The 23,951-nt window shown below is 41.1% G+C and overlaps 1 protein-coding gene across 1 annotated transcript; it reads left to right on the top strand.

Moving 5' to 3' along the window:
* The first annotated feature begins 6,638 nt into the window (after nucleotides 1-6,638).
* Nucleotides 6,639-21,661, top strand: ctu2 (cytosolic thiouridylase subunit 2 homolog (S. pombe)). The gene is made up of 16 exons (XM_061087469.1): nucleotides 6,639-6,880; nucleotides 9,050-9,124; nucleotides 11,131-11,209; nucleotides 11,722-11,781; nucleotides 12,867-12,927; nucleotides 13,044-13,153; nucleotides 13,375-13,613; nucleotides 14,051-14,186; nucleotides 14,278-14,409; nucleotides 15,910-16,001; nucleotides 16,232-16,329; nucleotides 18,557-18,649; nucleotides 19,801-19,903; nucleotides 20,336-20,402; nucleotides 20,974-21,032; nucleotides 21,449-21,661. The coding sequence occupies exons 1-16, from the start codon at nucleotides 6,825-6,827 to the stop codon at nucleotides 21,507-21,509; spliced, it is 1,521 nt and encodes a 506-aa protein (XP_060943452.1). The 5' UTR covers nucleotides 6,639-6,824; the 3' UTR covers nucleotides 21,510-21,661.
* The last annotated feature ends 2,290 nt before the right edge of the window (nucleotides 21,662-23,951 follow it).

A 23,951-nucleotide genomic window follows, 5' to 3' on the forward strand; every position in this document is an offset into this window, starting at 1 on the left:
AAAAAATCTTTCGGATTTTAAGAGAAAACTATAGTTGCGCTCAGTCCTATGTTGCGGCCCAGTTACAATTTTTCCAACGTACTCAGCGAGAGGGTGAATTTTTGCGTGATTACTCGCATGCCCTTAAGTCCTTAATGGATTTAGCTATACGTAAAACTCCTGGTGGTATTCCCAACTCTGATGTCCTGTTGTGTGATCAGTTTGTTGAACATGTGCTTGATGATATGTTGCGTAGAGAGTTGAAGCAGCAGGTGGTCCAACATCCAAGTATTCCTTTCGTAGACCTTCGGACTATTGCTATAAGGTGGGCAGAAACAAGTAGACAGGGAGGTAAAATTAGACCTCGGGTCTACTCTTGTGACACACACACCCAGGCAGTGGATGGTTCTGAGGGTAGCACAAATGCAGTCACTGCTAGCTCTAATGATGAAATGGCAGAGATAAAAGAGTGCCTTCGCAAACAACAAGCTCAATTAGATACTATTATGAAGCATGTCACTGCCCAGTCCCCTCAGCCTACTCAGAGCCATGTAGCCCTGACCCAAGCTAAGCCCTTGCGATTTCCAACAGATGGCAAATTAATTTGTCACCGTTGTAATAGAGCAGGCCACATAGCCAGGTTCTGTAGGGTTAACCTCAATGCTACTACGACCCGTGAAGGATCTGTTTCTGAAGTGGGGGTGCACAGACAGGTAGGGGGAGGGGGTTCTGATTATCAGTCATCGGGAAACTAGACCCCTTTGGTGCAGAGAGCCAAGCATCAGAAAAGGGTTTTGTGGGCTCACCTGAACACCAAATGAATGATCACTGTCGACTTATAGGAGATTGCCCAGTTGTGCAAATCAAAATGGGGGGTGTGGTGGTGCCCTGCCTTTTGGACACCGGGTCAATGGTAACCACGATCAGAGAAAGCTTCTTTGAGAAACACTTCAGGTCACAAGGTGTCGGGCTTCTAAAGAAATGTCACTGGTTACGTCTTAGGGCAGCCAATGGACTCAAAATCCCTTATCTAGGATACATGGAGCTCGATGTCACCGTTTTGGGTAAAACCCTCTCACAAATGGGTGTGCTAGTTGTAGAGGACCCCCCAGATGAGCCCCCACCACAGAAACAGAAAGTATCTGGCCTCTTGGGAATGAACATCATTCGCCACTGTTACCATCTGCTTTTCGAACAGTATGGATCTCGTCTTTTTGAGTCACCTGTCTTACAAGCTGCTAGTAAGGAGTGGAAAGAAAGTCTTTCTATATGTCATCGCATTGAGGCTTTAAACACACAGGGGTTCTTGGGTATAGCCAAAGTCCATGGTCGAGCTGTTCGCGTTCCTGCTGGTTCCCTAAAATGGATACGCACTTCCTGTCCCTGCACTTTTAACACCACCCTCCCATCAGTGCTCCTGGAACCCCTGACAAAAGGAAATCCTCTCCCAGCAGGTGCCCTTGTATCTGCAGCCCTTCTCTTTGTCCACCAGGGCAAGGTTGAAATTCCTGTAGTCAATGTGGGAACTGAAGATGTCTGGCTGCAACCTCATACACAGCTGGGTGAGCTGCACGTGGTCGACCTGCCAAAATCAAAGAGCTCTATCCTTATCAGTGAAATGGCTAACCAGAACATACTAGCAGTGATTCAGGAGGTGACTGCAGTGAGCCCCCCATCCCTTGATCTGTCTAAGCTGTCATGGCCTAACCTTTCCTCTGAGCAGACGAAACAATGCACAGAGCTTTTGCAGAAGCATATCACAGTTTTTAGTCAAGGGGAGGGAGACCTGGGATGTACAACGCTGGTAGAGCATGAAATTCCTATAATGGATGACGCCCCAGTTAGGCAACGCTATCGCAGGCTCCCGCCGTCACAGTATGAGCAAGTCAAAACTCACATTCAGGAGTTGTTGGATAGAGGGGTTGTAAGTGCAAGCTGCAGCCCATACTCCTCGCCGATTGTGGTAGTTTTAAAAAAAAACTGGAGAAATTCGCATGTGTGTGGACTATAGGTTGCTCAATGCCAAAACAAGGAAGGATGCTTATCCGCTTCCCCGAATCGAAGAATCTTTGGACGCCCTCACAGGCGCTCAGTGGTTTTCAACATTGGATCTTGCAAGCGGGTACACCCAAGTCCCCATGGCAGAAAAGGACCGAGCTACGACTGCTTTTTGCACCCCTTTCGGACTGTTTGAGTTTAATCGGATGCCGTTTGGATTATGTAATGCTCCTAGTTGTTCAAAGGTTGATGGAGAGGATCTTTGGAGACCAAAGTTTCCAGTCTTTGCTTTTGTATCTGGACGATATTGTTATTTTTTCACAAACTTTTGACCAGCATCTCCAACGTCTCGAGTTGGTACTAACTCGTCTCAAACAGAACAATCTGAAATTGAAGCTAAGTAAATGTCACTTTTTTCAATCTGAGGTCAAATACCTGGGTCATGTCATCTCAGCATCTGGCGTAGCCACTGACCCTTCTAAGATTAGTGCAGTGGCTGAATGGACACAACCCACTACTTGTACGGAGCTTCAATCATTTCTGGGATTCGCATCCTATTATCGTCGCTTTGTGGAGGGGTTTGCAAGGTATGCTGCTCCCCTCCACCGTTTGGTGGCTGAAATGGATGGCACCAAGAAGAAACGCAGAACCCTCGGGAAAGCCGTTATAGGCGATCATTGGAGTAATGACTGTGAAAATGCTTTCCAAACACTCAAGAGACTGCTTGTGACAGCGCCAGTCCTGGGATATGCTGACTTCACCAAACCCTTTGCCCTTGAAATCGATGCTAGCCATGCTGGACTTGGTGCTGTGTTATCCCAGGACCATGATGGAAAACGGCGACCAATTGCTTTTGCAAGCAGAGGCCTTAGGCCCACTGAAAGAAACATGTCCAACTACAGCTCTAGAAAGCTAGAATTCCTGGCCCTTAAATGGGCGGTGACCCAAAAATATCGAGAGTATCTGCTGGGACAGAAATTTGTAGTGTTCCATGATAATAACCCCCTCAGCTACCTGCAGTCAGCCAAACTGGGAGCGGTGGAGCAAAGGTGGGCATCGGAGTTAGCAGTTTTTGATTTTGAGATCAAGTACCGCCCAGGACCAACCAATCGCAATGCAGACGCCAAGTGCACTCTCAGAGCCCATCACTTTTATTCCCCGGCTTGAAGGTGCCGCCTGAAGTTCATGAACCAGCGAAAGTCTTACTTCAAAGTGCACACGCCAGGGATGCAACCTGCCAAGCAATAGCTGCTTTCCCATCACGGCCCAAAGCTGACCTAATTGCTCTACAGGCCACAGATCCAGTAATTGGTACTTTCTTACAATATTGGAAGAGGGGCACACCTCCAACTAAACAAGAAATGGCCAATGCTGGTAGAGACGTAAAGAAGCTGGTGCAGCAGTGGTCCAGAATAAAGTCAAAGGATGGTGTCCTATACCGGCAAATACAGCTGCCAAGGGAAGGACAAGTGGTGTTCCAACTCCTGCTGCTTCAATGCCTGCAGGGAGAGGGCCACCAAGGGATTGAGCGTACCAGCAGTCTGGTGAGGCAGAGGTGTTTTTGGCCATGGATGGGAAGTGACATTGACCGATACTGTCGGGAGTGTAACCGGTGCACACTGGCCAAAGTAGTACAACCAAAAGTCCGTACATTCAGGGGAAGTCTGTTAGCCTCTAAACCATTGGAAGTCATTGCCATCGATTTCACTGTATTGGATAAGGCCAGTGATGGAAGAGAGAATGTGCTGGTGGTCACGGATGTGTTTTCAAAGTTTTCCCAAGCATTCCCGACACCAGACCAGCGGGCCAGTACAGTAGCCCGTGTGTTGACTGAAAAGTGGTTCTACATCTATGGCGTACCCAAACGCATTCACAGTGATCAAGGAAAGTGTTTTGAAGGGGATCTTCTGAAAAGACTGTGTCAACTGTATGGAATCGAGAAAAGTAGAACCACACATTACCACCCCGAGGGCAATGGACAGTGTGAAAGATTTAAATTAAAAAATTACATGACTTGTTGCGCACCCTCCCCCACGAAAAGAAGAAAAAATGGCCAAAATACCTACCTCAGGTTCTTTATGCATATAATACCACAGACCACCAATCAACTGGTTATTCACCATACGAGCTTATGTTTGGCCAGAAGGCACAACTTCCTGTGGATTTCCTGTTGGGCGCATCACAGGAGGAGCCCACGTCTAGGTCGGCAGAGGATTGGATGGATGAACATCAAAATCATCTGAGTTCAGTCTATCTTCATGTTAAGGAACGACTCCAGCAGGCAGCAGAACAAAGGAACAGACAATATCAGCCAAACGCAACTTCTCTTATCGCTCCTGGAACCCTGGTCTACAGGAAAAGTCACCCCATAGGACGCCACAAAATTCAGGATGCCTGGGATCCAGCCGTGTATGTGGTTGTGAAAAACATGGATAAAGAAGGAAGGGTATATAAAATATGCCCCAAAGATGGTGCTGGCCCCGAAAAGAATCTTAACAGGTCAGAATTCAGGGTTTTACCGACTGCCATCATCAATAGGCCCATAACCCAAAACCAACCGGTACCCGATCCTGGCCTGGTTGATGATTCACCGGATCCTAATGAAGAGGACGAAGACAGTGACTCAGATGGAGTCTTAATCACCATGGCCCCCCGAGTGGTGCAGAGTTCAGGCCCCCTCCCTCACTCCCCTTGAGCTAAATGGTCAAACCATGGGCACAGAATTACATAGCTCTGGCACCCCACTATCCAGTTCAGATCAGATCACAACCCAGAAAATAGCCTAAACCCTGTTAATATAGTAGCAACAGGGCAGCTAAACTTATCACAAGTAGGCCGAAAAGGAACACAGCTGGGCATCATCCTAACCCTTTTAACCTTCCTAGGTCAGTAAATGAAACCGTGGATACCTCCGTTAGAACCGTGCAGGTGAGCCATGCAGCTAATCATCACGTTATTGAGACAGTGTTTAGACCCTGGTTGTAATTTGTCACCGGGTCGGTGACCTTTCAAAATTGGGGTCATTGTAACAGGGTTAATTCATGTTGACGTGTTAATTTACCTGACGGGAAGGCGGAGTCTATTTAGGGACGCCGCGCGCTCCCCCTCTCCCTCTCTCTCCCCACTGCTGGTCCTGAGTGTGTGTGAGTAACTGCAGCGTGTGCGCAACAGGTGCGGATCCGAATTGTTTGTGGCGTGCAGCCGTATCTGTGTGCGTGTCTGTGTGACGGTGTCGGCGACGACGTGGATCCACGCGGTCCCTACTTTATTTTAAAGAATTAAAGGTACAATATAATGATGTGTTTTATGTATGTTTATGTTTATGTTTTTAAACATTCAGATAAACTTGTTTAAATTGTGTGACCTAACTACATGTTTGTTTTATAGGGCTGCTTCAGCAGAAAAGTTACGGTCACTGTTTTTTCCCAACTTTATATTTCATTTAGATTATTTGGCCTTGTTTAATTTTAGTTTCTTTCTGGTTATTTGGTTTGATCATTGGTTTCTTTGTTTTCTTTTCTTTTCTTTCTGGTTATTTGGTTTGATCCTTGGTTTCTTTGTTTTCTTTTATTTTCTTTCTGGTTATATGGTTTGATTATTGGTTTCTTTGTTTTATTCTATTTTATTTTATTTTATGGCAATGTGCAATATTTTTGGTTGACTGAGACTGAGTGTAAGGACTAGAAATACAGTGAGTTATTGGCTCCATCAATTAGAGACCCTCTTTTGTCTTTTTGTTTGATTATATCGCTTGCAGTGTGTTTTAAAGTTTGCTGTGTTTGTTTTGATGCATGATGTTTTAGCGTTTTATAATTGGGTCTGGAGCTTTTAATTTCTCTTATCTGTTATTTATATCAAGTCCAGGCCAGTCCTTCAAACTTTTGCACATGTCAATGTCTTTTAAATAATTTGCCGCTATTAAATAAATTGTATAATTCAGAAATCTCAGCCTCCCGTCCTGGTTATTCTGGATAGATGTGGTGAACCAAATTGACATTTAACGGTCACCTGTAAACCATTTTAAATCACTACATAACAAAGAAGTTGGAGCGGGCAAATTACAAATTACAAACAAGGGGCATGGACACTTGAAAGGGTTTTACATTTTGAGGTGAAATGAAAAGGTCGTATTCTTTTTTTTTACATTGTTCTGATCAGGTCAGTCCTTGATTGTGTATGTATGAATTGACATCAACACACATCATGCTAAATGGATTTTTTTATATAGTGCTTTCTGGAAAAAAAAAAAGGCAGGAAGAGTGGGACAGAGAAAATAAGGGTCAATATTATTATAGTAGCCTATTTAAAGAAACAGGGAACAAGAGAACGAGACTTCACCATAGTGGTCTGAATAGTAAATACAAAGTTATGAACAAACATGCTGACCATGCTACAAGCAGAGGACAGCAATTCAAGTCACTACAAACAGTGGAGCATTTATTCGGCAATTATCTGATTATTATCTATTAAATGCCGGAATGTCTGGCATATACTCCAATCCAGAAGGTGGAGGTAATACACCTAAAAGTTGTTGGCCAACCGCCGTAGAAGAAGAAGAAGAAGAAGAAGAAGAAGAAGAAGAAGAAGAAGAAGAAGAAGAAGAAGAAGAAGAAGAAGAAGAAGAAGAAGAAGAAGAAGAAGAAGAAGAAGAAGAAGAAGAAGAAGAAGAAGAAGAAGAAGAAGAAGAAGAAGAAGAAGAAGAAGTTCTTCAATTATGTCATCAGCTAGCGCCACGTTTCAGGCACGTGACGTTGGCGCTTGACAACCAAAAGTGAATGTTGTGTAATGACCACCACCTTTTTACAAAAACAATTTTCGTGTACGAGTAGCAGATCACGTACTTCACAATGTGCCAGGTGGATGAAGACTATCATGATGGGCTGGACCGCGCGGAGGTGCCCAGGTAGGGAACTAAATTTGGGGATCACTGATCCGCTGTTGTCGTCATGTGTCCCGTTCACTTGGGTTGGTCATAGCAAGTGGTCTGTATTTATAGGGGACTTGTCTCGTGTCTCGTTTGGATAACCACTCAAAGCGCTTTGCAGCACAGTTTGACCATTCTCACTTACATTCATACAGTCCTCACTGACGCTGCTCCTTTATAACTGGTGAGCGCTGTTTATTCCGCGCTCCATTACACCTTCGAGCTCGTAAGGACGTCAAACCCGAATTACCAGAGTTGATATAATTCCAGTTGCACAGGAATAATGTATACGTTATCCAGCCAGCGATTGTTAGCTAAACCAATTCATGATAACACATTATGAGCCACTTTACTTTCACTGGTTACCTTCTCAGATGTCTCAACCCTACCGATCATCGGGAACATCCACCTTTATTCAATATAAAAGCAATGAGTATACATGAAAGCTCATCGCATCCAATAAAAACATGTTCGCTTACTTTAGTCACAAAAACACAGAATGGGCATCCACCTTGTTGAAGTGAGTGATGTTTTTACATGACTAGTCATATGACTCGTTTGCTTTGCATTGTCATGATCACTAAGTACACTCTCAAGTGTAAAAAAAAGAAACAATTTCCCTTGATCTTGCCATGTGTGTATTACTCATAACACCTTGGGTCTCCTATGAAAGATAATCATCTGTCTTTGAAGCTTGCTTTTAAGTATGCAACGTTTCCCTTTATAACAAAACTAAAATGTTTCATGAAAATGACGAATCTGAGAAAATCATCTAGAACAAAGATAAAAACATATATTACCAGTTAAGCTGGAACACCGGGCCACAGATTAGTCAGTGTCTTGAGGAATGGAGGAGCCAGGGACCGAACCACCAACCCAGCCCCCATACTCTACATCAGGGGTATTCAACTAAAATTTAAAGAGGTCCAGTTTGAGAAAATGTCTTAAAGCAAAGGTCCGGAAGATCATAATTTCTAACTATTTAGTGTGATATATATTTAAGTAGCCTAGTAGTTGTATCAGCAACTGCATGTACTCAATACCTGACTGTCAAATCAAATGAATTCAGTACGATTCAAAAACTTTTTGACAATATTTATTATCACGTAACATAGAACTGAAGATATATGTATGATTGCAGGAATATATCATTAACTAAATAAAAGTAGGACTGCATTTCAAAATAAATAATAAACAAAATAATAAATAAAAATGTGCAAATAAAGTGCTAAACTTCAGAAAAATAAAATAAAAGATGCAAAAGCTTGAATTTCCCTTTTTCTGTTTCACAACTTGACTTAACAGTCTCAACCAATTTCACAGATGATAACAATTGAACAGTTTTAGAATGACTGACTTCCCCTCTTACTATATCCCACTCCCCCACTTTTTTGCTCAGTGAGAGAATTGAGCTCTAGCTTGTCCTGCCAGGATTTTAAATCTTGGGCGGAATGGAGTCAGGGACATTCTCATACACATGTGGAGGTGCTCATTAGTGAGCCTTGAACGATATTTAGTTTTGATAATGTTCATTGTGGAGAAAGCTGCCTCGCAGTTGTATGTTGAGCCAAACATGGTCAAGATGTGCAGGGCTACTTTCCTCAGAGCTGAGAAAGCTGTCTCTGAGACCATTTGGCTCTAAGAGTCTACATCATGAGCAGTCTGTCATTGTGGAGGGTCAGGTGGATCCTTGGTCATGACTCATGTTAACTGACTGCCAGAACATGTGGGACAGGTGGTGGTACTTTAGCTCGGCAAGTCTGCTCGGTCTCTGGGCCAATGATAAAGCTGTCATGTGTAATCACATGTATGCACAAGACTCAAAAACAATCTCTAAATAATAGAGGTTCAATACATGTTTGCTAAAATCTGGCTGTGGCTAAATGTCACGATCTATCTTGGTTTAAACATAACTTTAAAAAGACAATAAGATTATGCCTAAAAAGAAAGACCTACAGCATTAAAAGTAAAAGCATTCTAAACCATGAGATGAAATGCTCATTCTAGATGCTTCCCGTTACTGCTGTTGTGTAGCTACTGGGGCATCCTTGTCAGTTACACCTACAGTTTGTTTATAAATGTCAGCAAAAACATGTCATAACATATGCATGCATGATTAAGATGTATGTTCTTCTTCCATTTATTCAGTGTTTTCAAGAAATGTGTCAAATGCAAAGAGGCGAGTGCAGCTGTGGTCATCCGAGCAGGAGATACCTTCTGCAGGTAAGACATCCAGCACTCTGCACTGTTCAACCTGCTGTGTAAAGTAACCAATAACAATTGTTAGGTCATGTAACACAAACTCAGGATGCGGTTTTGGAAGCTGTGAATAAACTGACTGCAAATGGCCAAAACACTGAGTGGAGGAAGGTCAGGGACATATTTTTCAGCCAGAAAAAGGCTATGAGGAGCAGCAGTGGCGATGTAAATAAACTGTCAACGACGACTGCCACACACAAAGAAGGCGTGTCTTAGGTCTTCTTCGACAAAAAACTTTACTCCGCCTAGTGTTCTGGCGGTGAATTGCTTTGCAACATGCGCAACCCTTGGAGAACAATAAATGAAAACAAGTCTGTCGACACAACTGCGTGAAAAGCCGCAGCCGCAGTTGCAGAAGCATGGGCCGGCAGATATTGGTCCTGCTGCTGGGTTGATGCCCTTCTGTAGCCCTGCAGCCCATTGGGGTGCAGATACCGCTTCATGCTTCCAGTGGTGACAAGGACACTATTAGAACACAAAAGTAGAGAATAATTAATCAAGAAGATATAGTGCTCAGTCTATTTCTTGCCTGTCTTGTTCAAATACTTTCATTTATTTTTGTTCCTCCCTACAGACGTCCTTGGGTCTCTTGAAAGGTGCTATATAAATTCAAGTTATTATCATTATTATTAAAGATAAGGAGAGAGCAGCTGTCTGTGGTCACATCATGCAGAACCATTCCCTTTTTGAGGGTTGTCTTGCTTTTGCCTCTCCATTGCTCCTGTTGTAAATTTTATTTGCACCAAAGCAGGTGAACCTGATCCATTATGACTTGTGCTTCCTATATGGACAGATTGATATCCCTGAAGTTTAACTGACTTGGTGTTAAACGGTAATGATTAAGTCTTCCCTTAATTTTTTCTTGATCACCAGTTGCTCTGCTGCAGGAAAATGCACCGTACAGGTTTTTGTGTCTTTTGGGAACATAGCATCTTCTTTTCTACAATCAATTATTCAGGGCTGGATGCACATGCCCAACACACAACTTGCCTGGCTAAATAAGCCTTGATTAGAGGCTGAATTGTGTTAGTTGAACGACTTAAACCTCAAGTGGAAGTTGAAGCTAATTCAAGCGGGACCTTTTCAGTTAAGCCAGGATTAATTTAGCTACTATGATAGAATACCCTCCATGTCTCTTTATAACAGAGGGAAGATTATGAATAACAGGCTGTCTCAAATACAATTTTGTCTTGCTGCAGTTTGAAGAGAATTTACAATTCTTTAGTCATTACTAGTCAATGGTTTGAACTTGCCCAATGTCTTGCATTGTAAAACGTTTTTTGGCCTATCCTGCGGAGGATCTCCCCAGAATTTGGTCCGGACTTTATCTCCAGTTTGCCTTTCACAGCGCATGTGCGCTGCTAAGACATGTTCAAAACAGCAACAAATGCTCCATTGAGATGAGGGATAGTGCAGCAGGCACAACATAACTTATTTATTGTGCTGTGGAGATCATTTGAATTTGTTTATAGCACATCGACACAGGCGTCAGCTCTTATCCCCACAAACTTTCTCGACATCTTCAACGGTGTCTTCTATGTTTTTGGGTCTGTCACATGCTGGAAACTTCTTCAACACCCAACTTGCTCAACGTGAATCCAGCAGGGCATCCCCTGCTGGATTCTCACATGCATTTCTGCTGACTTTCTACTAGGGGGCCAGGCAAAGAAAGTCTAGAAACTGCTGAGGCTCTCGAACAGACATTTGCGCTGACACATCTCCTCCGGAGGAAATGACGAGGATGTCCGGAGTTAAGGTCTGCAAGCAGTTATAGTAATACCAGTGTTCACACAAGAAAAATGTTGTGACAGGGTGTGTGGGAGGACTAGTCTAAACTCGGGTATTGCCAGAATTTCCAGCTGTGTTGTTGGAGTTGTGGGATTTCTGAAAGAGATTATTTTACAACCTTAACATGGCTTTGGAAGATGTTCGTGTTTACCTGACTCAAATCATTTCTCTGTTTGTGTTAGGGGCTGTTTCAAAGAATACTTCATTCACAAGTTCAGAGCCATGCTGGGAAAAAATAGGATAATTTTCCCTGGAGACAAGGTACGCATAAAAGAGACACTGATCTCCGGTTAGAAATGTACAATTACATTGCTTTGTATGTAAAGGCATCCTCGGCTGACAGGGACTTTGTGGTCCATTCAAATGCACCGCTGTAAACTCAGAAGTATGTACTCTAATGGCCACAAAGATTGCTAAGCTAATTTCCCTATCTTGTGAAGTCTCTGTCCAGAAGAAAGCAGTATAGGATGAGCTTAGATACTACTCAAGATACTGAGCAGAACCCTCAAACTTCAACACCTTTGATGGAGGACAGAAGCTTTACCTGGGGATACGTATTCACCTCCACCTCCGCTTTTCTATATCGTTGTGTGTTTGTGCTTTTTTTATTTGTAGACTTTAATACTTAATTCTCAACTCTGTTCTCTGCTGAAAGAACATGACCAAGTTCACTGCCTGCAATTAATCTTTTGAATTTGTTACACACAATTATTTTCATAGACTAAGGCAAAAACTGTGGGACAGCTCCATAACTGTGTATCCTCTACTTGTAGGTGCTGTTGGCTGTATCTGGAGGTTCTTCGTCCTGTTCAATGCTCCGTCAAGTACAAGAGGTTAATCTTTTTTTCTGTGAACTTGACAGTGCACAGGTGTTAGTATAAAATAAATTATTTTTAATAGTTGTGGTAGATTTTCCTTTTTGAAAAGAACTTAGAAACCCCACTTATCCACATGTCTATAGATGTCGATGCTGGATACTGGTCTGCAGACATCTCTGCAACTAAAGAAAACGAGTGCAAATGGGGAAAACATCTTCCTTATTTGATTCATGCATGGCATTTAGAATGTGCTGCAATTTCTCACAATCAAATGCTTACAGCACAACTTAATAATCAAAATGCGTGTTTCTAAGGGACACTAAAAAGAGATGGATGTGGCTGGGACATGCTTTTTTCTACCATAGTTTCTGACTCAATTGTTGAAGTTGGCTTATACAGGTTAACGGGTTCACAAAAAAAAGTCTGCTGGTAAAATAGAAATCCAGGAAAATAAGCATTTCTAAAAAAATCCATACATCCATTAAACACTATTCTGCTTATTTTCTTGAGGGATGCAGGGCAAGTAAGAGACAATCCCAGCTGACTTTGTTTAAGGTACACCCTAGACAGGTCTGTATGTCACTGGGCCAACATACAGACTTTAACAATCATTCACACCGAAATTCACTGAAGACTCATATTAACCTAACCCTAATCAGCATGTCTTTGGACTGTGGGAGGAAGTAAAACCCAGAGAAAACCCACGCAGGCACAGGAGAACATGTACAGAAAGATCCCTGTTGGATCAGAAACCCCCTTGGTATGAGGTGCCATTGCAAACAACTGTGGTGCCCCCTTTTTTAAAAAGAAAATGTATCCATTTAATATTTCTCATCTAGTCAATTTGAATCTGTGTTTTTGATAACTTGATCCATTTCATATCCACTGCCCGTTGCTAACTGTGATCCAGTTTTGATTGCTTTCTAGACCTAAACTTTGAATATTGTGTGGGCCTGAAGTTTAAAATGTATTTATAAAACACTTATCCATTATTTATTATATATTTGTGTTGCTTAAATCTTAGATTCATTCCTTTTTTTGTCTACCCTTTGTCTTTATTTCAATATTAATTCAACTGAAAACTGACATTTTCCTTCTAGGGACTGAGTCAAAATGCTCACAAGAAGTTGAAGTTCTTACCTGGCATTGTCTACATTGATGGTAAATGAAATTAGGAGTATCATTCTCTAAATGTTATTATTTTTATGACTTTTGTCATTTCTGAAATGCTTGTGACCAAAACATTTTCCACTGATTGTGTGGGTGGTTATTCCTAGAGGGTGGTGCTGTAGGTCAGTCTGTTGATGAGAGAGTGAGGACGGTGGCTGAGCTGCAAGCTGTGTTCAGAGCTGCTGGTTTCCCCTTTTATGTGGTGCCCCTGGAACAGGTACGTGGAGGAATAGGAAGGTTTGACTTCTCACATTCTGTTACACCCCTCAGGATGACAGTCATTAAATTCATGATGAATCTAAAGCCCCTTCTTACATGCAATTTGTGACCTAACTGCATTAAAGTCACAAGGACAATCTGAAGTTGATCCTTTAACACAATACTTATAATGTAAACATTAACAAAACTCACTGTTGAATGTGTCCTACGTTCATTTAGGTTCTAGACCTTCCCAGTTCAGTCGTTGTGATGGCCCAATCATCAGAACAACCAGCCAGTGCCTACAAAGAAGCTGTGGATCAGTTCCTTAAAAGTAACAGTGGCAGTTGTTTGAATCCAAAAGACCAGGACCCAACATCTGTGCCAGTGGTTCCAGAGGCCCACACACAGTTCCTGCAGCAGCTGATTGTATCAGCTAAGACACTGACGGCCAGACATGACCTGCTGAACACATTAAGGTCAGACAGTTATGAGCTCCTACACGACTTGACTCCAGACATTCTTGATGGGGCTACTGTGTTTAGTTTCAGGTTAAACCAAAGATGTTCATCTGGGATAATGCACCAGTCTTGTTCGTAAAAACAATAGAAGATAATGAAACACTGACTCGTTTATTTTGTACTTACTTTACCCAATTATCCAAGTCGCTTATTCTTTTTCCCCATGGAAACATTATTAACCACTTTACTGAAATAAAAACCCACTCAAAACTAAGTTCTCTGACTCGAAAGAGGCCAAGAGAAGTAGTATTGGCAGAAAAAATTTGGTATATATTTTTGCATTTATCCTTACTAGTAAAAATGATATAGTAGAAACACAACATGAAAGCTCAGTCATTGCTTTTTAATAGCTCTTTGTCAATCCACTCTGACCCCACAATGTGTTATTTTCAAAGGCAGCATTTGCTGGTGCACACAGCTCGTACTGAGGGCTACAAAAAAGTAATGCTCGGCGACAACTGCACCAGACTGGCAATTAAACTCCTCACCAGTATATCACTAGGCAGAGGAGCACAGCTGGCTCAGGACACGGTGTGTATGTGTTTGGGTGACAGATTGTGATAATGATGTGTTAAACAGATGATATCAGATGTGTTATAATTGTGTGTGTGGTTTTTAACAGGGTTTCTCAGACTCCAGGTATGGTGACATAATATTAGTGAGGCCAATGAGGGACTACTCAGCCAAAGAAATCGCTTACTACAACCATTTGTTCAACGTGGCCTCTGTTTTCATACCAAGTCTGGACACTAAGGTAAGATCAGCCAAGGGCAGTTGATGTTAACAGTAATGTCAGTGCTCTGTACACTGACTATAGGCAAGGTCTTTTCTCAAATTGTGGAATGTTAGTGAGCATTCTAGAGTCATAAGCCTACTAAAAATTCATACCATCTGTACATCACCAATTTTTATATCACTGTTTCCATCTGCTCTCAGAAAACACTTTCATTTGGATGAATGGTATTTATTCCTTATTAAAAATCATGCACATCAACAGACTGTACAGCTGTGGCCAAAAGTTTTGAGAATGACAAGTATTGGTTTTCACAAAGTGTGTTGCTTCAGTGTTTTTACATCTTTATCAGAAGTTACTATGGTATACTGAAGTATAATTACAAGCACTTCATAAGTGTCAAAGAATTTTATTGACAATTACATTAAGTTTATGCGAAGAGTCAATATTTGCAGTGTTGACCCTTCTTTCTCAAGACCTCTGCAATTGCCCTGGCATGCTTTCAATTAACTTCTGGGCAGCTCATTCTTGCATAATCAATGCTTGGACTTTGTGAGAATTTTCTGGGTTTTTGTTTGTCCACTCTTGAGGATTGACCACAAATTCTCAGTGGGATTAAGGTCTGGGGAGTTTCCTAGCAATGGACCTAAAATGTTGATGTTTTGTCCCCCGAGGCACTTAGTTATCACTTTTGCCTTATGGCAAGGTGCTCCATCATGCTGGAAAAGGCATTGTTCGTCACCAAACTGTTCTTGGATGGTTGGGAGAAGTTGCTCTCGGAGGATGTTTGATGATAGGTGCAATCTTACTAGCAGCAATATCCTTGCCTGTGAAGCCCTTTTTGTGCAAAGCAATGATGACTGCACGTGTTTCCTTGCAGGTAACCATGGTTAACAGAGGAAGAACAATGATTTCAAGCATCGCCCCTTCTTTTAAAGCTTCCAGTCTGCTATTCTGTCTCATTCTGCGTGACAGAGTGATATCCAGACTTGTCCCCGTCAACACACTCCCCTGTGTTAACAAGAGAATCACTGACATGATGTCAGCTAGTCCTTCTGTGGCAGCGCTGAAATGCAGTGGAAATGTTTTTTTGGGGATTAAGTTCATTTTCGTGGCATAGAGGGACTTTGCAATTAATTGCAATTCATCTGATTACTCTTCATAACATTCTTGAGTATATGTAAATTGCCATTATAAAAACTGAGGCAGCAAACTTTTGGCCACGGCTGTAGTCTATAATGTCAAGATATAGCATTTATTCCAATATCTGGTCTTCTCTTGGTAGAGATCTTGCCACACAGATGTCAGCCTCTGTCAGTCTTGCTACATGTGAAGTCCAATCAAGTTGGACACACAACTCAAGGATATTAAAAGCGCAGAAAAATCCCCTAACAATTTTAAGCAAATGCCCACAGCAAAGGTTCTGACTATAAAAACAAATCACTGTGATTCCATAAACTTGTGAACATGTGTATATCACCTAACGATTGTGTTCCCTGTGCATCTGTGTGTGTCTTATAGACTACAGAAAAAGCCAGCATACAGCGGCTGACGGAGAGTTTTGTCACTAAACTACAGGTAGACTTCCCCTCTACTGTCAGCACCATCTATAGGTCAGTGGGAAACTCTAAACATCATGTATTCTGCAGAAATTACCCAGTGTAAGTGGTTGGACATAGTCATAATCACTAGATATTGGATTCTTGGTATTTTGGAAACAGTATACAGTATGAACAACTGCTTATTTTTGTTTTTATAGGATGCAGTTAATGTACAAATTTCTATACATACAAATCAGCTTTGGAAGTATGAGGTCATTACAAACTGGCTGTTTGTCTCGTAGGACCAGTGAGAAGCTGCAGACGGCATGTAAGAGCTCCTCAACAGCCGACCGCTCTGACAGGTGTCTGCTCTGTGTGTGCACTCTGGATACTTCTGTTGGTGAGTTTCAAGAGGGAGTTATGTTGAATAAATGCCCTAAAAATCACCATTTTCTCTGTATATTTTTGTGGCAACGGAAAGATAAATGACGAATATATACATTTAACATTTTTTATATTATTGATGAATGGTCCAAATGATAGTTATTAAGATTGATAATAAAATCAAACTAAAACATACCACACCATAATTCATATTTGGCTGTATCATTGCTATGCCTCTCAGCAAACATAGGATAATGTTATTTAGAACTTTTTTAGTCCTAAACAATTGGGGCTTCTTCGCCTTTACTCTTTTTTTTGTGAATATAGGATGGTTGAATAAAACTTTGTTCTTTTCTTTTTTAAATCAAACAAACAACCGAACCTGTACACAATTAAATGTGAATGTGAGCTCATCTGAAGGAGCAGTGTTTTGCCAGTTCACACTTAAAAAGAACGAGTTCCAAGTTCAGTTCATGCAGATGAAAATGAATTAGTTCACGTTAGGGCTGCCGCGATTCGTCGATGTCATCGATTACGTCGACGCTGAAAATGCGTCGACGCATTTTTTTTTAAACCGCTGGGCACATGCTGCCATAGACTATGCATGCGGCGGCTGGGGGAGCAGTCGCCCCGGGGGCTCGGTGTGCGGCCCGCCTCAAGTTGATTTTTTTGGGGGGGGGGTCCTCGTCCACGGCGCCTCACGGCGTCGCTGGTGCGGGGGGCTTCCTTTCTCTTGTACCGCGGGGCGGTGTCCGTCGCAGGTGCGCAAGGCGGGCCCTGCGGGTCGGGTCCTTCTCGCGTCACCTCAGCTACGGTGCCCGCTGGGGGAACGCTCCTTTCGCGCGGGGGGGCGTGCTAGACTGAGTCCAGAACATGTGGACATGCTGACATTCTTAGATTACAACACACATGTCTAACTAACGTTTGATTTTGAGCTGGACACCATTGTTTCTTATACTTTAAACATGTTGCATTTTGTTTTATATGCAGACCTAACTTTTTATTTTGATAGGGGGTTAAATAGAAACTTTGATATCTTTTTGAGTTGCACTGCTGACTTAACTTATAAGCCCTCTTTTTTATTTATTTTTATCACGTTGGAGTTGCTAGTTTAAATCTACAGTTTTGCACTTTAATATTTGAGCCTTTGTTTACATTTTGTTTTGTGCTGCATTATACGATGACATACAGTTTGTTGTTGTCAAAATAAAATTAACTGAAATGAATGGTCAATTTGATTTTTTTGGAGGAAAATTAGTCGTTTAGATTAATCGACTAATCGATAAAAATAGTCGTCCGATTAATCGATAGAAAAATAGTCGTTAGTGGCAGCCCTAGTTCACGTTCATAGTTCACTTTTGATTGGGATGATTTAGATGACAAACATACTGTCATGTGTTTGGTTATGAAACGATGGTGTCGGATCATGTCTACGTTTCGCTCAGCTCATTTTAACGCTGAGCGTCAGGTCGTGTTGTACTGACCACAAAATGGGTATCGGAACATGGAGCTGGTCATTCTGCACACGTGTTAAAAAAATGTATGCGTTTATTCAACAAATTCATCATCCCACGTTAATTTTTAATGCCCTAATATTAGCCAACCATCAAATTTAGTAAACATTGTTTTCCCATTTTCAATGTAAGCCGTGATGATGATGCTATTTTGAACTGGTCCCACGCCTTCCCTCCATTGAAGTCTATTTTCAGATCGTTATTTTTCCCAATGTGAAGCTGCAGGTGCTGATGATTGTACAGGCACATTTAAACATTGACAACTGCAGTTAAACTTTCAGATGGTTATTCCTCTGTGAACAACAGGTTTACCCCCCTTATGTAGATCGTCTCTATGCTACATGCAATCAATTAACATTCAGTCATGTATAGATAACATAACTTAATAATTTCCCCATTTATTCACCTATAATAATTTTATGTCAGGCATCTACAGAGTATTCACTCAACCACACAGAAATACTTCCCAAAAGGCCATTTGTTATTGTTCACTAAACAGGATGCACTATGTGCAGACTGTATATAAAACATCTGTGAGCCTGAAGACAGACGGAGTGGGTGTACACAGATGTGTTGATCACTAGTGTGCAGAGAAAGGACTATCACAGATTCTCTAACAAGCTATTTTTAAACCGGGTCATGGCACCCTAAGCAGTGAAGACTTTTTAGGCATTCATTTGTTTGTCCTCTCCTTTCTTTTCTCCCCTTTGTTTCCCTCATTTCTTTCAGAGAATGCGTCATCCTTTCAGGCCACACTGACCTCAGAGCAGCTCTCCCAGACTAAATATCCTGCCAGGACTAAGAGCGATCAACTTCACCCTGGTACAGTATACATTTCAGTGTTAATTTTGGTGACGAAAAATATTCGTTAACCTCCCTTTTCCCATGACTATGACGTGACGAAACGGATCTTTGAAAATAAAAACTATGACTTAATCTATTTTAACTTTCGTTGACGGGACGAGACAAGATGAAAATGTTGGTGGTTGACTAACTCACAATAATTCGTTTTTTTCTAAACTTGCATGCACCTAACATCATTGGTTGTATGTTGCCGGGTTCTGTATCCATACTCCCTCCCTGACATGCCCAGACATGCAAGTGAAGCCCTAACGACTGGTTCAACATTTTTAACAATTCGCCTGGTTTAGGAACACAGAGGAAAATTCCTACGCTATTATTTAAGGAGCAGGGGTGAAACCCGTCAAGCTGTGTACGGGCGCCCGCCGCCTGACCAATTTACAATAAACGAATAATAGTTGTTTAGACCGATAACCTGTATTGACACAAAACACCATCATCCCCACGTACAACCTGGACTTGTGCCCGCCAACAAAGGTGGAAACTTGAACAATGTAGGTCTTCAGGACCGCAGTTCCCTCGAACGTGGCTGGTCGCTCCCCCGGTCCGCACCAACAAAAACAACTCCTTGCCGAGATGTCACTTCCCCCCCATTTATCACATTTGGATGTTAAACTAGACTAAAATCTAATTAGTTTTCGTCGAATAAAACTAGACTAAAATGTTCTGAATTTCGTCGACGATTACTAGACCAAAATGAATAAATGTGACTAAAACTAATATGCTTTTTTGTCTTAAGGCTAAGACTAAATCAAAAATAGCTGCCAAAATTAACACTGGTACAATTCTGCCTTTGTCCTCCGTGGTACAGTCATTTTCAAAATTCTTAATAAAGCCTTCAAACAGAATACTGACAAAGTTTAGATATATGAGCAGACGTCAACGGTAGTGTAGAGAATACATATTTGGACTAGAGTGTCACTTTCATTTGAATTAGAGCCCTCTCCAGCTTAAGTTATATGATGTACTGCAGCAGTTTTCTGTGTTTGGGCCTTCTGAGTCATGCAGAGGGCAAATGCAGGGTATGAAGGCAGTACAGTAAAAGTCCACAGCTGAATTTCGACCCACAGTTGTCATTGGTTAAAAATTGGTTTCCTTTGTTTCCATTAAAGCTCCAGTGCTCGAGTCAAGTGTTCCCTCTGGATCTTGCTGTTCCTCTGGAGGAGGAGAGGATAGTGGTGAGGCAGAGCGTGGTGAAGGCTGCTGTTCTGTTAAGTAAGTCTTTAGGGATTTAAGTATCTTAGTCGGGCAGTGATTGTCATCAAGCAAAGTACAAACATAGTTCTAAGCAGAACCTTTACAGACAGTATTTTTAGATCTTTGCTGCTGTGCACCTAGTCGCTTCTTAAAGCCCTGCCCAGACTAATACTTTAGGAATAGAAAACACAACTGATGAGACCAGGATTAACAATAATTCTAACACATTTGTAAATTAGCCCCCTGTTTAGTTGAGGCTCATTAGAATGTCATGAGTTTTGTAAGGTCATACTCCTAATTGGTTCCCAATGTGTTGTAGCAACAGCAAGCGGACTTCCATTGTTTCAGTGACCAGATCTTTTATCTACCTTAAGTCAGACCATTAAACTCATCATGTCATCTTCTTTACCTCTAAGACCATCACATTTTTGTTCTGATCTTTCATTACAGGGAACCAGAGAAAACCAATCTGAAGACCTTGTTGTGTTACAGCTGTCACCTGACCATCAAAGATATGGTGAGTTAAAATGTCTGGACATACTGAATGGGTGTTATCATTTCCACTTGTAGTCCAACAATTGTCTTTTTCGTTTTAGTTCATGAGTGCAACATTTTTCATTGGAAAAACTAGTTTTGTCTCGTACTGCATGTTTTCTCTTAAATTTTAAGTTAATTCTATTACTGTAATTGCTACTGATAAGAGAGGACAGGCCAAGATAAATATATATTTTGGTTAAGATATACAGAGAAGCATGGTTGATGTTTATGATATTTTATAAGTCATGCATGTCATTGACAGCCAGGGCATAACAGCACCCTTACCCTCCAGTGCATGAATGTGTATAAGGGAGAGGGAGCAGTCCTAGTCACCTCAGGCTAGTATTGCAGTCAATGTTTCTGTAAGACATTTATAAAAGAGTGAAAGCTGTTTTGCCATTTTTGGACAAACCAACCTGCTCCACTCCAAGATGTGCAAGTACATTCACGGAACCTGCAGGCTTTTGGTCAACATGCACATCTCTACTCAACAATATCTAAATCAGGCATTTCCCAGCTTACTCCTCCTGCTATTGCTTTTCCTTTAACAGTCATCAGTGGAGCATCTCCCCCAGTACATCCTGTTAGAGGCTCAAAGGAGAAAAAGGAGGTGAGGAGAATATTTGTCTATTTTCAATTTTTTAATAAGATTACTCTTCATCCTTTGACTCCATTTGTCGTTAACATAAGCCAAAAATAACTTTATTTAGGCAACTTGGTTTTTTACTTAGGGAAATATAATTTGTCTGAAACCAACATTCTCACAATCAATGCTCTTGTAATCCTTGAGAAATTCTGCACATTTATTGAATGATAAAGATTTTGAGTGCTGTTAAGTTGATGAAGGTTGATAATCATCCAGGTCAAGAAAAGTTTTATATACTGTATCTACAACCATATCCAGATGCCCTTGGATACATTTTTTTGGATAATTTAACTAAACTAAAGGCAGAATTTCAGTAAAGAGTTCAGGAATATAACACTTCTGTTATGCTTGGAACTAAGTTGCTATGCTATTATGTGCAGGTCTAAGATGAGGGAGAAGATCAGCGAGTTCCTGCTGGATGACGATGAGGGAGGCAATTAGCAGGAGGATGTTCTGATGCCAAATGTTCACATCCAGCAGTGCAATTTATATATTTTCAACCTTCAGGCAGTCAATGTCTTTAAAATATAAATATTACAATTTTCAACTTCTGGTTTGACATTTTAAATGCATAAAAAATTAAAGTACCATTTTTCCCCCCCATGATGTTAAGTCTTATTTTTCAATTCATACATATTTGTTACATTAATTTGTGTGTGTGAAGGCTTTAAACAAATACCATTACTAGTAAGGCTTCTTTTGTTTGTCCTTCCACATAAAAACTTAAGGCAGACTTGACCCATTGGTTCTGTCCATCCATGGTGGTGATATTCCTCAGAGACTCCAATAAGGATAGGTTATGCCGCTTCTTCAATGGTAGCTGTAGTTATTGTAAATATTGGTAAATCATTCAAAATGTTCTGTGAAGAAATCAAATTGAAATGTTGATCAAACATTTAGCAGGAGGAGCTATGCATCATCTAAAACAGTTGGTTATATTTTCATCTTGAATCTATATCTAGCCCCCTTTGTTACCTTACTGGACCTGGGCATGAGACACAGGAAATTCTCCATGACGTATTAAGTATTTGCTTTGTAGTGTGTTTTCTTCAGGAACCAGCAAAACATGTGATGATTTTGCCTTGGGCAGGAAGTGAGGAGCAGGTTGACAAAACTGACAGGTTGTTGAGTTTCCCTTGCACATGCAGAACTGCTACTTTGAGAGAGTGTGTTTTTAAGAAGAATTTGAATCTTAAGAACGGTTGGTGAATGAGGATCAATGCCCCTGTCCATTTTCTCAGCCCAGGTTACAAAAAAAGTTTGTCCATGTGATCACTTATTCTTCCTGTTATTGTACTTATTGTTTCTGCACTTTTTTAACCATGCTATGCACAACAAAAATAAAGGTAATTGGTACTAGTATGGAAGTGCTGCACAGACAACTAAAAATAATAAAGGGTAGTCATTGTCATAATTAAATGTTTATCTGAAAGTTTGGCCGTTTTTTAAATAAATATTGCGCATACATGACCAATAAAAGTGTTACAGTACAGTTTTGCCATTCACAGACATTTTACAATGTATCTATGTGCTGCATTTTCTCCATCATACATACATACACTGTTATACTGCCGGCACAGCCATCTGGTATCTTCTGTATGTTGCCCCAGGAACACTTTGGCTTATTGGGATTGAACCTCCAACTTTATGGTTAGTAGACAACCCGCTCTATCCCTTGAGCCTCATCCGCAAGAATGGACCATGAGGTGCCCTGGTATCTGACCTTACTTTCAGAGTACCTGAATTGGCTTCAAGAAGTTCAATTTCCTCCTCTCAATGGAAGGCCATCCTGTGGCTCAGCCTGATTGCACTAATGAAGTGTCTTCTCAAAACCTTTCTGTACTGCACAGAAAATACATCAGTCTATGCTTGGTGCTGTAAAACATCGAATGATTTATACTGATTGTGTGTGTTAAGCTTCGGTTTTTACTGCTATACAATAGATTGTTTATTGGGATGGACGAGAAGACTGCTCACCAAAACTGAAGCCAATCGCCCCTGGTGGCTGGTTGCAATATAGGTTGTAAATCCCACCCCTTCTATGTAAATGGTTGGGACATAAACCAAATGAAAAGTACATGTGAAAAAGATTTCTCTCAAAGATAGTTTTGGTCATTTTAGGTAGTTCTTATTTCATCAATGTTTCTCGTGCTATTGAATTTAATTGAAAAACGGATCAGCATCACTTCGATACAGTTGCTCCAGCCCTGATCGATCCTTAGCAGACTGACTCAAGATGATTTTAGATGCTACCATTCTTATCTGGAAAATGTTACTTCATACCTGTATAGTGGAATGAAGTGAAAACGCGTTGTCCATCTTTAAGCGCCTATGTGATGAACGGTGTCAGATTGCGTTGATTTGTAATTTGTTATGATTAAGCACAACATTTAGCTTCTGGTCAATGTACTGTACCAGGAGCCGGTTCTGACATTGACTGCCAGAAAAACATTAGCTGTCTCACAGAGTAGTTTTCCTTTATTACATTACATTGTCACTGCACAATATGGCAAAAGGCCAAATGAACCCTATATGATGAAATTAGGAAAGAAGTGGTGTTAGGTCTGTAACATCAATAAATCAGCATATAAACTGTCACAAAAGCAGGCATATAAATAATTCTGGCTGCGCTGAAGTGTATTATAGGCCACTAAGGAAAGAAATGTGTTGGTGTGTTCATTGTAGAAATTATGAAATACAGTTGAAAGTATACATATCCCATATTTTCTTCACACTATAGGCGATGTAGATTTATACAAATAGTCACATTTTCTGATTTACTGTCTGGTAGGCAAACTAAAATTCTTATGTCCTGCCATCTTTTATTAATTTCATTGTTCTTGTTTTACACTCAGCATTTACTTTCTCGTATATACTCTCCCA

Source organism: Limanda limanda, chromosome 15 (genome assembly GCF_963576545.1).
Source record: "Limanda limanda chromosome 15, fLimLim1.1, whole genome shotgun sequence".
Taxonomy (NCBI): Eukaryota; Metazoa; Chordata; class Actinopteri; order Pleuronectiformes; family Pleuronectidae; genus Limanda; species Limanda limanda.